Below are 19,512 nucleotides of genomic sequence, written 5' to 3'. Positions count from 1 at the left end.
AAAAACTCCAAGTTTTGCCTCGGTCCCCAAGATCTCAATCTGATTGAGCATCTGTGGGATGTGCTGGACATACAAGTCTGATCCATGGAGGCTCCATCTCACAACTTACAGCACTTAAAGGATCTGCTGCTAACGTCTTGGTGCCAGATAGCTGAGGACACCTTCAGAGGTCTTGTGGAGTCTATGCCTTGATGGGTCACAGCTGTTTTGGTGGTAAGAGGGGGACCTACACAATATTAGGCAGGTGGGTTTAATGTTTTGGCTGAACGGTATATATTTTCCCTTCACAATGTTGGTCCACCCACTAAGTCTGACTCATTACTCCCAGATGTAATGGTAGTTCCAGTCTTTCGAAGTCTTCAGAACTACATGCTGTGTGATTTTAATGTGAGTCAATGGAGAAGTCAGTTTCTCAAATAAAAGAAAAAGAAAAAAAGAATGGTGGATAGCTTGGTTGGATGTAATTTCCACACCACCACCAGCTCCAATTGGTGTACCAGCAAGGGACCCTGTGGACAGTCGTTGTAAATAATATTTGCAGAATAAGCAGGATGTTTGTACATCAGTTATCCGAACCGCTTATCCTGCTCTTAGGGTCGCGGGCATGCTGGAGCCTATCCCTAACAAGATAACATCAAATGGGGTACTTTACGTATATCATATAGTGGAGTGGTGCTGGGGCACAGTTGGAAGGGCAGACAGTTAAAAATATAATAACATCCAATAAATGTCATATGTGTATCATCACAACTTGATTCGTTGATTGATCTAATGGGGGGGGTAGTAAAGACATTGGTTTACTTGTAATTGCAAAGCAGATATTTTACCTGTCTGTAGCTGGTGGCCAATTAATTTCTACTGTTCAAGGTGGACATTATCAGGCTTGCAAATAATAAAATATTTCTCTGTCAACTTGCCAAGCATAGGTTACATCTTTTGCTGTTAATGGAATATGCATTGTTCTTCGTGAGGATTTTCCATGAAATAGAGTAACTAATATTCTTGTCTACCAATGATCAAATGTGGCAGTTTAAGGCTGTTGCATTTCTTGAATGCTCATTCCTGAAGCTACTCATATCGTCGTTAAACCCAATTTTAAAAGGGCCTTCTGTTAGTAAAATGTAAGTGTCCACTTTGCAGTTGTCTTCTCTTGTCACTGATGCCTGGCAGATGATTCCCTCTGTATGGCATTTTCCTTCAAGAGGGCACAAAGAAAGCAATCATCTGCCCTCTATCTTGAAAAATATCCAAGTGAGCATAAATAAGAGACTCTCATGTTTTATCATCTAGTGAAGCTATCTTTAATGAAGCTTAAATACAACCCACCATCAATTAGCGACAGCCAGCCAATAAATAGATAAATAAAAATTTAAAAAATGCAGCAGCAGAAGGCGAAACATTACCTGGTATAATCCTACCTACAGCGAGTGACACAGTGGCCTCTACTATTGGAAAACTATTTTTCAAGCTTTTGGATGAGTGCTTTACCCCAGACCATCAATTAAGAAAATTATTCAGTAGGAACACAGTCAAAATTAGCTACAGCTGCATGCCAAATGTTCAGCAGGTTATTTCCTCCCCACAACAAAAGCATCATTACCAAGGCACATACCCCCTCAACACAAACACCACCAACTGCAACTGCCATGCTAAGGCATCGTGCCCTCTTGAAGGAAAATTCCAGACAGATGGAGTCATTTACCAGGCATCAGTGACAAGAGAAGACAACTGCAAAGTGAACACTTACATTGGACTAACAGAGGGTCCTTTTAAAATTAGGTTTAACGCCCATATGAGTAGCTTAAGCTGCCACATTTGGTCATTGGTAGACAAGGCTATTAGTTAACTCTATTTCATGGAAAATCCTCACAAAGAACAATGCATATTCAATTAACAGCATACGATGTAACCTATGCTTGGCAGAGAAATATTTTATTCTTTGCAAGCCTGATAAGTCCACCTTGAACAGCAGAAATGAATTGGCCACCAGCTGTAGACACAGAAAAAAAACATCTGCTTTGCAATTAAAAGTAAACCAATGTCTTTATTATTATTTCTCCCCTCCATTAAATGATACACATCTGACATTTATTAGATGTTATATTTTTATATTTTAACTGTCTGCCCTTCCAACTGTGCCCCAGCACCACTCCACTATATGATATACGTAAAGTACCCCATTTGATGTTATCTTGCTATATTTTAAATATATGTTTATTCAACAGTGCCCCGGCCCTTTAAATCCTTGCTTTTTCAAAACAAGCCCCAACCCCTACCCCATTGGTTGTAATGTTTTCTCTCCCCCCATTGGTTGCTGTGCATCGTAACTACCTACCCCATTGGTTGTAATTTTTAAAATGTTCCCTATCCTCTCATTGGTTGCTGTCCACCGTAACTAGGGGCGTGACACGGGGCAATGTAGTATTTATTGACTGTGTTTTTTCTTTGTTATTTATTCACATTGGCAGCTAATGAGTGTGTGACGCATGAAACAAGCTTGTACTGAAATGTATTGAAGTTTTTTTCCCCCTACATCTATGTTAATATTCCGTTCCTCATTTGTTGAGTACTTTTATCAACACCATTGATGGTTTCTGGGGGGGGGGGAATGCTTTACACACACACACATGCACACACACGCACACACACAATGGATCTAGCAAATTCCATTGTCTGTGTCAACATGACCAGCATGACTGCCTCCTTCTCTAGATTCCAACGTTACCATAACTAGCTAGCATCTTCTGTTTACTGACCATCAAAATTGCTGTACTGATTTTAATATAAGAATATTTGCTAAAGTTGCAAAAAAAATGTACAGAACAACAATTCTGTGGAGATGCACAGGTGTATTTCAAAATGATAATTAACAGATTTAAACAAAAAAAAACAAAAAAACAAAAAACTTTGCTCTGTACTGGGATCATCAAAGACAGTAATGCATAATAGTGCCACGAAAACGGTTTAGCGCACATAATGCACTTACATGTCAAAGCTATGTGGTATGGTAAACAATGTCTGATTTGTTAACACTAAAACAACCAGGAAGATTGTTCTTGACAACACCATCAATTATTGTTGTGTTTGTCAAACTTTAACTGACACGATCACTGGAACTGAATCAAACACATTTCCCAGAACATTCCTTAGCTAGGTCTTGTTCGCTATCTTTTATCCTTGCATTGTAAAAGCCTATAACACACCCAGCTTTTTGTGTTTCAAAGCTGAGTTGGCATGAGTTATAAGACACTATTGCTTTTGTAAATATGGAAAAAATATGAAAATACAGTTAGGCTAATATCAAACAAATCCAAAATACACAGTGAATAAATAAATGAATGAATAAATAAAAAATGAATAGAAATAAAGCACTAAAATTATATTGCACACATTTATATTCTGTATTAATTTACAGACTAAATATGTTTTCAATTTATTGTTAGATTCCTCCTTTCCACATTAATTTCATTGTGCTTTTATTGATTCATTTATTGTTTTGCAACTAGACATGGGGGACATTTTTTTGCCAACCAAGCACCACTTAGCCCCCCCACCATGGCAGACAGCCAATAGAAAGAGAGAACCTGCGAGAAGAAGGCGGGACTTAGTCTTAGAGGAAGGTGGGATTGGCGAATGAGACAGGGAGAGAGTCACAGAGAGAGAGAGAGAGAGAGAGAGAGAGAGAGAGAGAGAGAGAGAGAGAGAGAGAGAGAGAGAGAGAGAGAGAGAGAGAGAGAGAGAGAGAGAGAGAGAGAGAGAGAGAGAGAGAGAGAGAGAGAGAGAGAGAGAGAGAGAGAGAGAAAGAGAGAGAGAGAGCGACACACACACACACACAGAGGTGTTGTGAGCACAGATTGCCCTTGCTGCAGCATTGAGAAGCGGCTGACAGACAGAGGGGGAGAGACTGGATTTTGAATACGGAGATTGTTAATGTAGTAGATGCTGATGATATTCAAACATAGAAAGCGTCAGCAGAGGATAGTCAAAGGAAATATAGTTAATATAAAGCAATATTAAAGAAAAGGGAAAAGAAGAGAACACAGACAGATACAAACTAATACATTTTTTTTCTAAGTGGGATTACCAGAATTTTCCCTTTTTTCCCAGGCTTCAGACACCTCACTGAGCCCAGTATCCTCTCTTCCTTCTTTTCCCAACGGATTCCTCTCCCCAGTGCTCTACTCTCCTCCGGACCCTCCTCCTCACCTTCTCTTGTCCTCTACTTCTCTCGCTTTCTCCGGCTGTTGAGGGACAGTGCCACCATGGAAACAGGGAGCCCGAGGAAGATTCAGTTTACCGTCCCCCTCCTGGACACCCACCTGGACCCTGAGGCAGCTGAACAGGTAAGGCAGGAGGAAATGGAGTTAATTAATACAGTATTGATATGGTAATACATCAGCAAAGTATGATTGGTCACTTACGGCGATGTATCAATAAGCTAAATAGAGGGTTAATTGGACTGAAGACTCCATGTTATAGAGAATTCATGAAATCCATCTTCGTACACTATATAAGAACAGCATTTCCGTGTAGTGGAGGCTAATTGAAATGTAGCCAACATGCTATAGTGTAGTCAATTGATAAACTGCTGCTTATAATAGTCATCAAGTTTTCACTTTTTTTTTTAAATTCCCATGCATCTATGTAATTGGCTTGCTACATCTTTGTAATGCAGTTCTTAAGTGACCATAATGAATTTGGCATTGATTCCCCCCGCCCCACTCACAGTAGCGCAGCAATCACTTATAGACACCTCACCACTAACCACTTAAAAGCCACAGCGACAGAAGCCCTCGCACAGAGCGGATGGTGCAGAAAAGAGATGTGTCGCCAGGGGGGTCCGATGTTGTTTCAGTCGTAGTGACTGGCTTCACAGACAGCAGCCCATAAGTAGCATTGATATACCAAGAACAGCAATTTTACTGCTATTTCGCTATCTACTCTGTCTACTCATGGCATGCCTATCTGTCCTAGAAGAGGGATCCCTCCTCTGATGATCTTCCCGAGGCTTCTCCCATTTCTTTTCCTGATAGATTTTTTTCCTGTGGAGTTTTCTGTAAGGATAGAGAATGTTGTGCACCAGTGCCTGTTCTATTTTTTTTTTGCTTTAGAGACTGTAGTGTGATTGCAAAGCTTCTTGGGACTGAAATATGTTTTAGGGCTACACAAATAAAAGTTGAATTGACGGGACTACTTTATATTTTAAAACAGGGCAGATAAAACAAAACATTTTCACCGATGTCATTGTTTGTTGAAAGCATTTTATGACTTATTATGATGTAATTACTTGAAATCAGTAGTAAAAGAGATGAGGGGACTTGATATGGCAAAAAAGATTGAAAAATCATCCAGAGTGTATTGCAGGGGAGCAGTAACAAGGACAATGGTGATGATTCAAGAGAACCTTGAAGTGCAAACTGTCAGGTTCACAAAAGACTGTCTTATAATCCCACAGGGTTACATTCACCCAGTGTCATGCATCCTGACAGGCAGAAAAGAAATTTCACTTGAGCAATGGTCACGAAAGACCCAATGAACGCACAGCCTAGGCCTTTGGAAAATGTAGTGAAGGATGTGCCCCATTTTCTTCATTTCATAAATATAACATGAACAGGACAAGTCATTCATTATGGATAAGTCTTGAGTAAAAACCAGCAAAGATTTATGAGTCTGACTCTACTCTGGTTCTCCATCTCAGCCTCCCTCTCCTTATCACTCCCTCTATCATGGAAGGTCTCACAAGAAGCTGTCGCTGTCTTTCTCAAAGGGAACATGGCTATTAGTATGTCTGTTCAGTGACTGATCTCATAATCTGTTCTTGTATGTATATAATGTGTATGAGAGATATAGGGAGAGAGACAGAAAGAGAGAGACAAGGGAAGATGGGCACTCTCAGACAGAGCAACACTGACAGACTGAATTTTAAGACAAACAGGCATGCAGTACAACAAACAGAAAGGGACCAACAGTCTTTGCAAATATTATTTGAGTTTATGTATTTTCTGCATGGTATAGTGGGATATCATCAGAGTTACGTAGGTTCATAGAATGTGACCAGAGAAGCATCAGGTTTAATGATTTTTCAGGTTGAAGTCTAAGTCAGTTGGGCGTCAGGGTGGTGTAGCGGTCCATTCCGTTGCCTACCAACACGGGGATCGTCGGTTCGAATCCCCGTGTTACCTCCGGCTTGGTTGGGCATTCCTACAGACACAATTGGCCGTGTCAGTGGGTGGGAAAGCGGATGTGGGTATGTGTCCTGGTCGCTGCACTGGCGCGTCTTCTGGTAGGTTGGGGCACCTGTTCAGGGGGTAGGGGGAATAGCGTGATCCCCTCACGCGCTACGTCCTCCTGGTGAAACTCCTCACTGTCAGGTTAAAAGAAGCGGCTGGCGACTCCACATGTATCGGAGGAGGCATGTGGTAGTGTGCAGCCCTCCCCGGATTGTCAAAGGGGTGGAGGGTGGAACAGGGACTGGGACGGCTCAGAAGAGTGGGATACTTGGCCGGGTACATTTGGGTAGAAAAAGGGGGGAAAATAATCCAGCCCCCCCAAAAAAGTGTAAGTCAGTAGGTCTTAAAGAGTAGTAACATATGTGTGCATGTGCCATTGTGTATGTGCATCCACTGACACCCACACACTGAATGGGCCTGTGTGTTTGCCAGATTTAGGAGACGGACACCTTGCTGGTGATATTTAGCCATGGAGATTAATGAATTGCTGCACAGTCTCTCTATAAACACAATCAGCCGTAATTGCTTTGCCTCCTAATGTCCTTTGCTTTAAATGGTCCCCCATAGCTGCCTAATGCCACCACGAAAATACTACCATCCTAGTAAGGAATAAAATTACAACAATGCACCAATCCCTATCTACAGTATATCTAATGGCAGTTGGTCTGAAAACAAGACAATTTTTATTGTAACATTTAGACTTTTAATTTATCTAAACTGTCACAGTCATAGCTAGGTAAACAGGTTTCTCTGGGAGTGCCCTTTGACCTATGACATCACTAATATCTCAGTCTATAATATGATGGTTCTTATACAGGCACCAGGGTAGTCTAGCGGTCTATTTCGTTGCCTACCAACACAAGGGTTGGCGGTTCGAATCCCCATGTTACCTTCGGCTTGGTCGGGTGTCTCTACAGGCACAATTGGCTGTGTCTGCGGGTGGGAAGCTGGATGTGAAGAGTAGAGTAATTGGCCAAGTAAAAAATTGGGGAGAAAAAGGGGGGGGGAATGATGGTCCTTACACTGTTGCATGATATGCCATATTACACGTTACTAATCTCCAACTATCACTTTCAGTCGAAATATCCTTTTTACTATAGCGACAAGACATTACAAAAATAAATGTTGACGCTGATTCAAATAAGGATATGGAAAAAGATCTTCAACTTATAAATTCAATTTATAAGTGGTAACAGTGTTTACAAAATGATTCATTGAATTAATTGAAGTTATTAAAAGGAAGTTGGTTACAAAAGCAGATGGAAATTGTCTTATCAGGAGGGTAGACCAGTTGTAAGCCTCAATGACTGCGTTTACTTGCACAGTTAAGTCGAGCTACGGTTCATTCTAACTGTCATTATAAGTCTCCATTCAAAGTTGTTGACACCTGCTTGCCATAGTAAAATCAAAAGATCTTTCTCATTGTGGTATTGGTAAGATATTAGAGAGGATGTGTGTGTGTGTGTGTGTGTGTGTGTGTGTGTGTGTGTGTGTGTGTGTGTGTGAGAATTAATTGTGAAGCGCTTTGAGTGGCTATTGCCACTAGAAAAGCGCAATATAAAATGCAACTTGATTGACTGATGATAAAGTTTTTTTAAAGCATGTATCCTTTGAAGTATAGAACAACCATGCTTCAAGCCTATTAGTGTCTTTTGTTATAATTATGATGATGATGATGATGATTTATTTCGAACATGTAAATAAGCAGGATATAACATACAGATAAGCCATTGCCAATATTCTGAAGTGATCAACAAATACACACATCAAATTCAGCAAACAAATCTCTGTATGCATCAAATTATTTGTTACATGTTGGAAAAGGAGTGGGGGGAAGTATACACTTATTTTTTCCTACACCTTCTCACCTACTCTTCATTTAATTCAGCTACGATACATTTTGAACTCAATTCCCTGTACTGTATAGTTCAAATTCAATGCAAGTTGTGCTGCACAATACAAACTCAACTTCTGTGAACAATAGATTACAATTATTAAAATATGTGCAGGTTTCTGCATCTGCCTATAAGAGAAATTAGTAAAAGTGTATTTATTTGGTGAAAGTCAGTGTTTGGGTGAGTATGTGCAAAAAATGTTTAAATTCGTAAATGCCTGTCCGTCTGTCAGTCTGTCAATTTTTCTTTGTACATGCAAAAGGTCACGGTGTAGTAGACAGTGCATTTGTGGCAGGCAGAGCCAACCATGCGGGAAAAAAAATATCCCAAAAAAAGATAGTGTTTTCCATTTGTATACATACATGGCAGCCTGCCCTTTTGAAGCGTGGCATTGCTTATGTCAAATTTGGGGCTTCCAATAGTTCGCCGGGGGGTGGGGGGGGCATATGTGGTGTAAATGACCCTTTTTGTGTTTGTATGCCACTAAACTTATGTCCTCTGTTTGTGTCCGTATTTACACCTCATTCATATCCAATCTCAACTCAGCTGTGTAGTAGTAGAACCTGTACTCTTCAAGCAGAGTGACTACATTTTCTTTCCACAAGCAGATATATTTCCTTTTTACATAAACATAAATCCTCTTTGTCCTTCTTTCTGAAACATCTTAGACTCAAGAGAGTTCTCAGCTTGCGATATGAAGAAGTGTGACTGAGGCTTGGCAGCTGGCCATGGGGAATTTTCCTCTGTATTAGTAATTCTAAGACCTCAGTGACCAGCAAACTGAGCACATGCAATGAGAAAGAAAAACATATAGTGTGTGTGTGTGTGTTTTATTTGTGTTGGTATGTGTATGTATGCATGTGTTTTTGTAGTATGTGCGTGTGTGTTTCAGTCATGTGTTTTTTTAAACACATGTCTGATTGTCATGCTCTTAGCCCTCAGCTATGGTTGAGCAATCCTCTCACATTTCCTGTCAGCTTTTGAAGAGCACGCCATGCCAATCAAAATTGTCTCACCCAGGACCTTCTCTGTAGACTGAAAGAAACACACTAAACCACTTATCCACATACAAATGGACCTGACCCCATCAAAACCCATCATTATAACCCAGTGCTTCCCAGGAGGCACAGACTAGGAGTGCTAGAGCCAATGACCTAAGAATGAATAAGATAGATAGATAGATAGATAGATAGATAGATAGATAGATAGATAGATAGATAGATAGATAGATAGATAGATAGATAGATAGATAGATAGATAGATAGATAGATAGATAGATAGATAGATAGATAGATAGATAGATAGATAGATAGATAGATAGATAGATAGATAGATAGATAGATATTCTTGAGGGGAAAGTTGTCAAGTAAGGCTGGAGTGTATGATCTGGTTTATGGACCATTGCACTGTGCTTTGCGTGTCATGGTTGAGGTTATGAGATTTCTTAAATAGGGAGCAGGTGATATCAACTGTCTATTAGGTAGTCACCTAATAGACATTTGGCTGATATCCACTAATTACATTCCACTAATTAGTGGATTGTATCAGTTAATTAACCATTAAGTCAAATCTTACATATATAGCATATATTACATATTTTGTACATAAAATGGCAATACAAAGTCCTAAACTTGAAATTATACATAAAATTATACATACAATATGAATACAAGAATAGAAGATATTGACATATAATATACAAATACATTATAGAACACACCAAAAATATGTAGAAGATACTTCAAAGTACAGGGTAAAAACCAAATGGATGTATGACTGCATGTTTGTGTTTGTCCTTTGTGCTCATGGGCAGTGTTGGGGCAGGATAAGAACCTACCTGTGTATATGTTAGTGGTGAATGATGAGTAGTTTGAGGGCAAATGCTTGTATGATGAAAGATTAGTTGTTTTACTTGTTCTTAAATGATTAAACTGCTGTGTTCCATTCTGTATATTGTATGAGATACTGGTTTAGCTTTATATTGCCAGTAAGTCTTGCTGAATGGATATGAAAAAAACTGCTTAACACAAGCTTGGAAAACGTTTGGCTTTATTTATGTGTTTTTGCACAGATCTGGCGAAGGTTTACACACAGGCTGATTGGCAATGTTCTCAAGTGCAAGTTGAGTTTTTGGCTCCTGGGAGTTAAAAACCTCTCCAGCAAAGACAATTTATCCACCCCAGATGAACTGGTCTCTCATTAGAATGATGGCCTTTATAGTCTTTTAAATGATCTTGCTCCTTTAAAAACCTGATCTGTTTCCTTTACCCACTCTGCTCCTTGGTTTACACCTGCACTACTCCAGCTTAAAGCTAAGGCCATCGCCCGGAACACCTTTACACGAAAACTGGCCTGTTGTTTATAAAAACATGTATGCCGAGCACATACTTCATTATAAGGAGGCTCTGTCCACAGCTAAATCATCTTATTATGCACATTTAATTAGATCAGGCGAAGAGAACACTAGAGCCCTTTTTTCCATGGTAAACAATATTTTACGGCAACCAGACACTCTTGCACCTCACCTGTATGCAGTTGCTCAGTGTAACACCTTCATGACCTTTTTTAATGCTAAAATTGAAAATATTGATCAGCAACTGACCTTGTCAAACAATACTGCATACAGTTCATCTTATTCACCCTTCTATGTTCCCCTCTCTTCTTCACTATCTAGTTTTAAACTCCCAACTGTTGCTGAAATATCTGGTCTTATTCGCAAATCCAAATCATCTACCTGTCAGTTACACCCCCTTTACTCATTTAGTAAAAGCATGTCTACCTTCTCTATCCTCTTTAATAACTGTCTATCTATCTATCTATCTATCTATCTATCTATCTATCTATCTATCTATCTATCTATCTATCTATCTATCTATCTATCTATCTATCTATCTATCTATCTATCTATCTATCTATCTATCTATCTATCTATCTATCTATCTATCTATCTATCTATCTATCTATCTATCTATCTATCTATCTATCTATCTATCTATCTATCTATCTATCTATCTATCTATCTATCTGTCTGTCTGTCTGTCTGTCTGTCTGTCTGTCTATCTATCTATCTATCTATCTATCTATCTATCTATCTATCTATCTATCTATCTATCTATCTATCTATCTATCTATCTATCTATCTATCTATCTATCTATCTATCTATCTATCTATCTATCTATCTATCTATCTATCTAACTGATATCATACATTCCTCCCTTACCTCTGGTCTTGTTCCCTCATCTCTCCAAACAGCTTCAAAAACTCAAGAAACCTGGTGCAGACCCCAACAATTTAAATAGTTTTCACCCAATCTCAAATTTACCATTTCTTTCTAAAACACTTGAAAGAACAGTCACATCTCAGGTACACGCTCACTTGACTAACAGCGATCTGTTTGAACAATTCCAGTCTGGTTTTCGCTCCATGCACAGTACGGAGACAGCCTTGGTGAAAATCACTAATGAGCTGTTGATGGCAGCTGACTCTGGGCTCTTAACCATACTTGTCCTTATTTATCTGAGTGCAGCCTTTGATACCATATCACATAACATCCTCCTAGAAAGATTAGCTTCCATTAGAATAACTGGCACCCCCCTTGACTGGTTTAGATCATATTTCTTTGGCCACACTCAGTTTGTCCAACTTAAAAATTTGAGATCACAGTCCTTTCCTGTTACTACCGGTGTTCCCCAGGGCTTTGTATTGGGACCCCTCCTATTTATTATTTACCTACTACCTCTTGGCCACATTTTCAGGAAATTTGGCATTCAATTTTACTGCTATGCGGATAACACCCAGCTTTATCTATCCACCAAGCCTACCTCCACTCTAAGTCTACTTTTCATACCACTTCCTCAAACTTAATAGTGACAAAACCAAGGTCCTCCTAGTAGGTACTAAATCTACTTTGGCCAAACCTGGTAGTTTTTCTCTGACTACTGACAACTCTATAGTTAATCCATCACCTCAGGTTAAGAGTCTGGGTGTCATCCTGGACAGCACATTATCTTTTGAAGCTCACATCAACAATGTTATTCGGTCTGCATACTTCCACCTACGCAACGTTAATCGTCTTCGCCCGTCACTTACACCTAAAAGCACAGCCATACTCACTCACACCCTGGTTACATCCCGTATTGACTACTGTAATTCTGTCCTCTTTGGTCTCCCCCTCAAGTGTCTTCATAAACTTCAATTGGTCCAGAATTCAGCTGCCCATATCATTACCACAACTCCTTCCATAGATCATATCACTCTTGTTCTTCAGCAACTCCACTGGCTTCCTGTTATTTATTTATTTTTATTTTATTTTATTGATCCCTGTGGGGAAATTCTTCCTCTGCATTGCACCCATCCTAGCTATGTAGCTAGGAGCAGTGGGCAGCTGCCGTGCAGTGCCCAGGGACCAACTCCAGTTTGTCTTGCCATGCCTCGATCAGGGGCACAGACAGGAGTATTAACCCTAACATGCATGTCTTTTTGATGGTGGGGAAAACCGGAGCACCCGGAGAAAACCCACGCAGACACAGGGAGAACATGCAAACTCCACACAGAAAGGACCTAGGATGACCCCCCCAAGTTCGGAAAACCCCGTGGTTTGAACCTAGGACCTTCTTGCTGTGAGGCGACAGCACTAACCACTGTGCCATGTTAAATAATGTATTGACTTCAAGATCCTAGTCCTCACCTTTAAAGCCGTTGATAACCTACCTCTTTCGTATCTTTCCAAACTCCTTCATATCCACACAAGCTTCGTCTAATCAGAAAGGCATGAACTGAGGAAGCCTCTTGGATGAGAGGTGAAACGTCTTCACGGATATATACCAGGTCCAGTTGCACTTGATTCAACTCCTTTGAATAACCATGACCTGGATGAATGAGAACATTCACAGACATCTGGCAGCTCAGTGTTATTCATAGATTTACCTAATATATTTCTTGGTCAGATGATGACTCATGATGTTTGAGGTAATATTCTTTCATTACAGACATTTTGAGCTTATGACAACTGCCCACCCACCCCACCTCCGTTAGTCAGGCACTGGAGACATACAGACATACAGAAGAACATCTTTTGTCCTTCACTGAGGCTATAACGATTAGATCCTCATACCTCAGTAAAGCCATTTACCGAAAAGGATTTTTAAGGGAAGTGATCATTATGCTATGTACATCTTTTGTTAATGACTGCAGTCCAGTGCTGCTAAATTAGAATATATGTTTAGAACAGAGGGTAGACACACTGCTCTGAGAGCTATATTTTAGAGTAAAACAAGACATCTTTATTAAGCCAAGGGCAGCATGGGGGTTTAGTACTTTGCTCATTGGGAAAATACGAAGACACTAAATAATCCGTAGGTTCCCATAGGCCTCTAATGTTTGTACCTGTTGGCCCTGCGATGAACTGGTGATTTCTCTACAGCATTTTCATACTTTCTGCCTAATTCCTGATGGAACAAGCTACAGCCTTTGCAAATCTGAGTTGGATTAGGGGGGTTTAGAGAATGAATGAATGTAATTCATGTTACATTTTACCCAGACCTTTATTAGAGCGCAATGTTGTGTACTGAGTAGTAAGCCTTTTCATTTCATCAATAGAATAGTCCCTCCCATAACCGATTAATGATACTAATGACAAGTAGGGAAAAAAAGTTCTCTGGCTGTGACTCTGACCACTGCTCAGTCTTCATTCTTTATTGCCTTCCATAAGAGAGCTACCTCCCTGATCCTGTGTATGGGCGAACATGCTCATGGATCCCTTACCTCCACAGATTAAATTACAACTTCTGTATTGAACATGAGCCACCCGACCCTAATGCTTCCCCTCCCTCCTCCCCCCTGCTCTCCTTTTGTGGTCAAGTTGTATGACATGAATCGATGTGAGGAAAAGTAATGATTAGGTGGCAGATTGTGGAGGGAAGACAAAGGAAAGAGAGAGAGAGAGAGAGAGAGAGAGAGAGAGAGAGAGAGAGAGAGAGAGAGAGAGAGAGAGAGAGAGAGAGAGAGAGAGAGAGAGAGAGAGAGAGAGAGAGAGAGAGAGAGAGGTGAAAGGAAGAGGGACTAAAGGGCAAAGAGATGAAAGAGAAAGTCCCTATTCTTGCTGCTCCGAATCCCGTGAAAAATTCCTGTTACTCCCAATAAAATCACAGTAGATCCCAGTTTAAAAGGGGTCCATGAGGAAATTCACAACGGCAGTATGCCAATATTTGCCTGTACAGTACTGCGATCACATTTCAAATGACATGATGAAAGGTGAGAAGTTGCAAGACAGAGGATGTATCTTTTTCAAAGGCAAGATTGGCCCACTGAATGAATGACTATTTATCCAGAAACGACCTGTTTAACATTCATCTCTAAGAGCAGCTCAGTATTAGCCCAGCCTGCTCCTGTTAGTTACTTAGCACTGTGCTGAAACAGTGGGAGATTAGTTGGCTAGTTCACGGGCATTTCAGTGCTATTCTTTAAGGCTACAATCCTGTACATGCCCTTCTTGATACTTTCTTGATGGCATATTTAAGACAATAGCTAATCCACAACTAACCAGATCATAATTTTGTCTGTTGCTGACTTTAATGGCTATTGTTGGGTATAACTTTCCTGGGACAAGTGATGCGGAGCATAGCTGTTTATGTCTTTACCATAGCAGCCGAATGCAGATGAAGAAAGCATGTAGCTGGGCGTTAGAAAGAAAAGTGACGTTATTGTGGCTATGCAGTGGATAGCATGAAAAACTTTTATAAGAACCTTACCCACACCACAACATCATCAGCTAAAAGTGAAAGTTGAAGCATGTTTGCTTTGCTTGATGGCGGGGAATGTGCTGACATAATAGTACCGACAAATATGGGTCATTTTGAAATGACCTGCGGGATTTGCATTGCTTAACTATCACTGTGATACCACATATCACCATGGATGTCAGTAAGCTGAACAAAAGCAACTCTTCAGGATTGTAACTTAAATGTAATGCAGTGAACTTTTCCCACTCGTATGTTCCCAGCCAACAGTGGATTTCAGAACGACAGCCCTCACATGACTATTCTTTCCAGCCTTGGGGCTACTGTCATAAGGTTTTGTTCGAACTTGTTATGCCCTGATGACAATCGAGCTTGTATAATTATTTGTATATCATAAAATAAAGCAATAATGGCAACCTAAGCTCATCCAACCACCTTAACTCAATACCACTTAACTCAGTTGAAGTTAAGTGATCCCACATGGAGCAGATAAAGGGGTAAAGTCAAATGAAAGAAAATCACAGGGTGTACAGTACCACATTAACAACAAGATGGTACAATCTATCACTTGGCACATCAAATGTTTTTCCATCCAAACACATTTCATCTATCTTCCCACACTATAAACAATGACAGTAGGCGTGTATGGCTTTCCCGGCCCACTTTATCTTAGAACAAAGGGGTTTTTTTTGTTCTTTGTTGTCAGAAATGGCTGAGATGTATTATGTAGGTCTGGTGGTTTAAGAAGTTGTACTCCACTGGGGGTGGCGGTATGTGTGTGAGCGGAAGATCAGGGACTTGGCTCTGCTGCTGGGTGATGACAATAACAAAGACTCGGGGTATAATCAGTTTAATACAGTTTTCTCTCATTGTGCTACAATGTGAACTGGGTGGCAAAGTTTGCTGCAATGACGGCAATATAGATGGAAACTCACATTCAAGACTGGGAAATTAAAATGTGCTTATACAAGATAGTAGGAGTATGTGCAAACTCCCACACATTTATAGTTAAATAACATAAAAAAGACAACTATATATATACACTACCGTTCAAAAGTTTGGGATCACCCAAACAATTTTGTGTTTTCCATGAAAAGTCACACTTATTCACCACCATATGTTGTGAAATGAATAGAAAATAGAGTCAAGACATTGACAAGGTTAGAAATAATGATTTGTATTTGAAATAAGATTTTTTTTACATCAAACTTTGCTTTCGTCAAAGAATCCTCCATTTGCAGCAATTACAGCATTGCAGACCTTTGGCATTCTAGCTGTTAATTTGTTGAGGTAATCTGGAGAAATTGCACCCCACGCTTCCAGAAGCAGCTCCCACAAGTTGGATTGGTTGGATGGGCACTTCTTGCGTACCATACGGTCAAGCTGCTCCCACAACAGCTCAATGGGGTTCAGATCTGGTGACTGCGCTGGCCACTCCATTACCGATAGAATACCAGCTGCCTGCTTCTGCTCTAAATAGTTCTTGCACAATTTGGAAGTGTGTTTAGGGTCATTGTCCTGTTGTAGGATGAAATTGGCTCCAATCAAGCGCTGTCCACTGGGTATGGCATAGCGTTGCAAAATGGAGTGATAGCCTTCCTTATTCAGAATCCCTTTTACCCTGTACAAATCTCCCACCTTACCAGCACCAAAGCAACCCCAGACCATCACATTACCTCCATCATGCTTAACAGATGGCGTCAGGCATTCTTCCAGCATCTTTTCATTTGTTCTGCGTCTCACAAACGTTCTTCTTTGTGATCCAAACACCTCAAACTTGGATTCATCCGTCCACAACACTTTTTTCCAGTCTTCCTCTGTCCAATGTCTGTGTTCTTTTGCCCATCTTAATCTTTTTCTTTTATTGGTCAGTCTCAGATATGGCTTTTTCTTTGCCACTCTGCCCTGAAGCCCAGAATCCCGCAGCCGCCTCTTCACTGTAGATGTTGACACTGGTGTTTTGCGGGTACTATTTAATGAAGATGCCAGTTGGGGACCTGTGAGGCGTCTGTTTCTCAAACTAGAGACTCTAATGTACTTATCTTCTTGCTCAGTTGTGCAACGCGGCCTCCCTCTTCTTTTTCTACTCTGGTTAGAGCCTGTTTGTGCTGTCCTCTGAAGGGAGTAGTACACACCGGTGTAGGAAATCTTCAATTTCTTAGCAATTTCTCGCATGGAATAGCCTTCATTTCTAAGAACAAGAATAGACTGTCGAGTTTCAGATGAAAGTTCTCTTTTTCTGGCCATTTTGAGCGTTTAATTGACCCCACAAATGTGATGCTCCAGAAACTCAATCTGCTCAAAGGAAGGTCAGTTTTGTAGCTTCTGTAACGAGCTAAACTGTTTTCAGATGTGTGAACATGATTGCACAAGGGTTTTCTAATCATCAATTAGCCTTCTGAGCCAATGAGCAAACACATTGTACCATTAGAACACTGGAGTGATAGTTGCTTGAAATGGGCCTCTATACACCTATGTAGATATTGCACCAAAAACCAGACATTTGCAGCTAGAATAGTCATTTACCACATTAGCAATGTATAGAGTGTATTTCTTTAAAGTTAAGACTAGTTTAAAGTTATCTTCATTGAAAAGTACAGTGCTTTTCCTTCAAAAATATGGACATTTCAATGTGATCCCAAACTTTTGAACGGTAGTGTATATATATATATATATATATATATATATATATATATATATATATATATATATATATATATATATATGTGTGTGTGTGTGTGTATGTGTGTGTGGTTGTGTGTGTGTGTGTGTCATATTAAAAAAATCCAACATTGAGCACACCATACTATACAAATATGGGTAGAGATAAAATGCATACACTCATGCACAAGAGTGGAAAGTTATTATTAATAATACAATAATAAACTTTACACATGTTTCATATATTAATTCACTTCAAAGTGCACTAAACTTAAAATTTTCACTTCAAATTTGCACGAACTTAAAATAATTTCAAAGAAGAGAGTGAAGATAATGAACATACAGGAATTAAAGAATAATATAAATAAAACTGTTCAAAAACAATAAAAAGGGTTGTTAAAAAAGAGAGCTGCTATTTATGAAACATCAGTAAAATACTTTCAGAGAATAAAGAAGGAAAGTAATGTAAATAAATAAGAAATAAATAAGATAATAACATGATAATTATAATAATAACAATTATATATACATATATACACACACACACAAACACACACACACACACACACACACACACACACATTGATACCACCCCCCATTGGACATGCATGACTAGGCAGTAAATGATATGTTATTTCCCGTGTGGCTTTGTTGACAGCTGATGATTGCTTATGGCGTGAAACAAGCTTGTACTGTCTCATAAAGAATTTACTTGACTCACTGGATTTTTTATATGTATATATATATATATATATATATCCATCAATTTTCCGAACTGCTTATCATGCTCTCAGGGTTGCGGGGATGCTGGAGCCTATCCCAGCAGTCATTGGGCGGCAGGCGGGGGGACACCCTGGACAGGTCGCCAGACTATCACACAGGGCCGACATACACACCCACACCCACACACATTCATACCTAGGGACAATTTAGATTTAGTACGGCCAATTCACCTGACCTACATGTCTTTGGACTGTGGGAGGAAACCGGAGCCCCCGGAGGAAACCCACACAGACACGGGGAGAACATGCAAACTCCACACAGGACGACCCGGGACGACCCCCAAGGTTGGACCCCGGGCTCGAACCCAGGACCTTCTTGCTGTGAGGCGACCGTGCTAACCACTGCGCCACTGTGCCGATATATATATAAGCAGGCTTGTACTGTCTCATAAAGAATTTACTTGACTCACTGGATTATATATATATACACTACCGTTCAAAAGTTTGGGATCACCCAAACAATTTTGTGTTTTCCATGAAAAGTCACACTTATTCACCACCATATGTTGTGAAATGAATAGAAAATAGAGTCAAGACATTGACAAGGTTAGAAATAATGATTTGTATTTGAAATAAGATTTTTTTTACATCAAACTTTGCTTTCGTCAAAGAATCCTCCATTTGCAGCAATTACAGCATTGCAGACCTTTGGCATTCTAGCTGTTAATTTGTTGAGGTAATCTGGAGAAATTGCACCCCACGCTTCCAGAAGCAGCTCCCACAAGTTGGATTGGTTGGATGGGCACTTCTTTGAGCAGATTGAGTTTCTGGAGCATCACATTTGTGGGGTCAATTAAACGCTCAAAATGGCCAGAAAAAGAGAACTTTCATCTGAAACTCGACAGTCTATTCTTGTTCTTAGAAATGAAGGCTATTCCATGCGAGAAATTGCTAAGAAATTGAAGATTTCCTACACCGGTGTGTACTACTCCCTTCAGAGGACAGCACAAACAGGCTCTAACAGGTACTATTTAATGAAGATGCCAGTTGGGGACCTGTGAGGCGTCTGTTTCTCAAACTAGAGACTCTAATGTACTTATCTTCTTGCTCAGTTGTGCAACGCGGCCTCCCACTTCTTTTTCTACTCTGGTTAGAGCCTGTTTGTGCTGTCCTCTGAAGGGAGTAGTACACACCGGTGTAGGAAATCTTCAATTTCTTAGCAATTTCTCGCATGGAATAGGCTTCATTTCTAAGAACAAGAATAGA

At 40.0% G+C, this 19,512-nt stretch overlaps 1 protein-coding gene across 2 annotated transcripts in view; it reads left to right on the top strand.

Moving 5' to 3' along the window:
• Nucleotides 1–3,875: 3,875 nt before the first annotated feature.
• LOC130107904 (protein phosphatase 1 regulatory subunit 1A-like) overlaps nt 3,876–19,512 on the top strand; it is an 82,077-nt gene continuing 66,440 nt past the window's right edge. For both annotated transcript variants that reach the window (XM_056274702.1, XM_056274701.1), the window contains exon 1: nt 3,876–4,343. In XM_056274702.1, coding sequence (XP_056130677.1) covers nt 4,263–4,343 — 81 coding nt within the window. In that variant the 5' untranslated portion in view covers nt 3,876–4,262. The remainder of the gene's footprint in view (nt 4,344–19,512) is intronic.

The sequence above is a fragment of the Lampris incognitus genome, chromosome 2, assembly GCF_029633865.1.
Source record: "Lampris incognitus isolate fLamInc1 chromosome 2, fLamInc1.hap2, whole genome shotgun sequence".
Taxonomy (NCBI): domain Eukaryota; kingdom Metazoa; phylum Chordata; class Actinopteri; order Lampriformes; family Lampridae; genus Lampris; species Lampris incognitus.
Note: the sequence above shows the minus strand (reverse complement) of the source record. Positions and strands in the feature narration are given on the sequence as shown.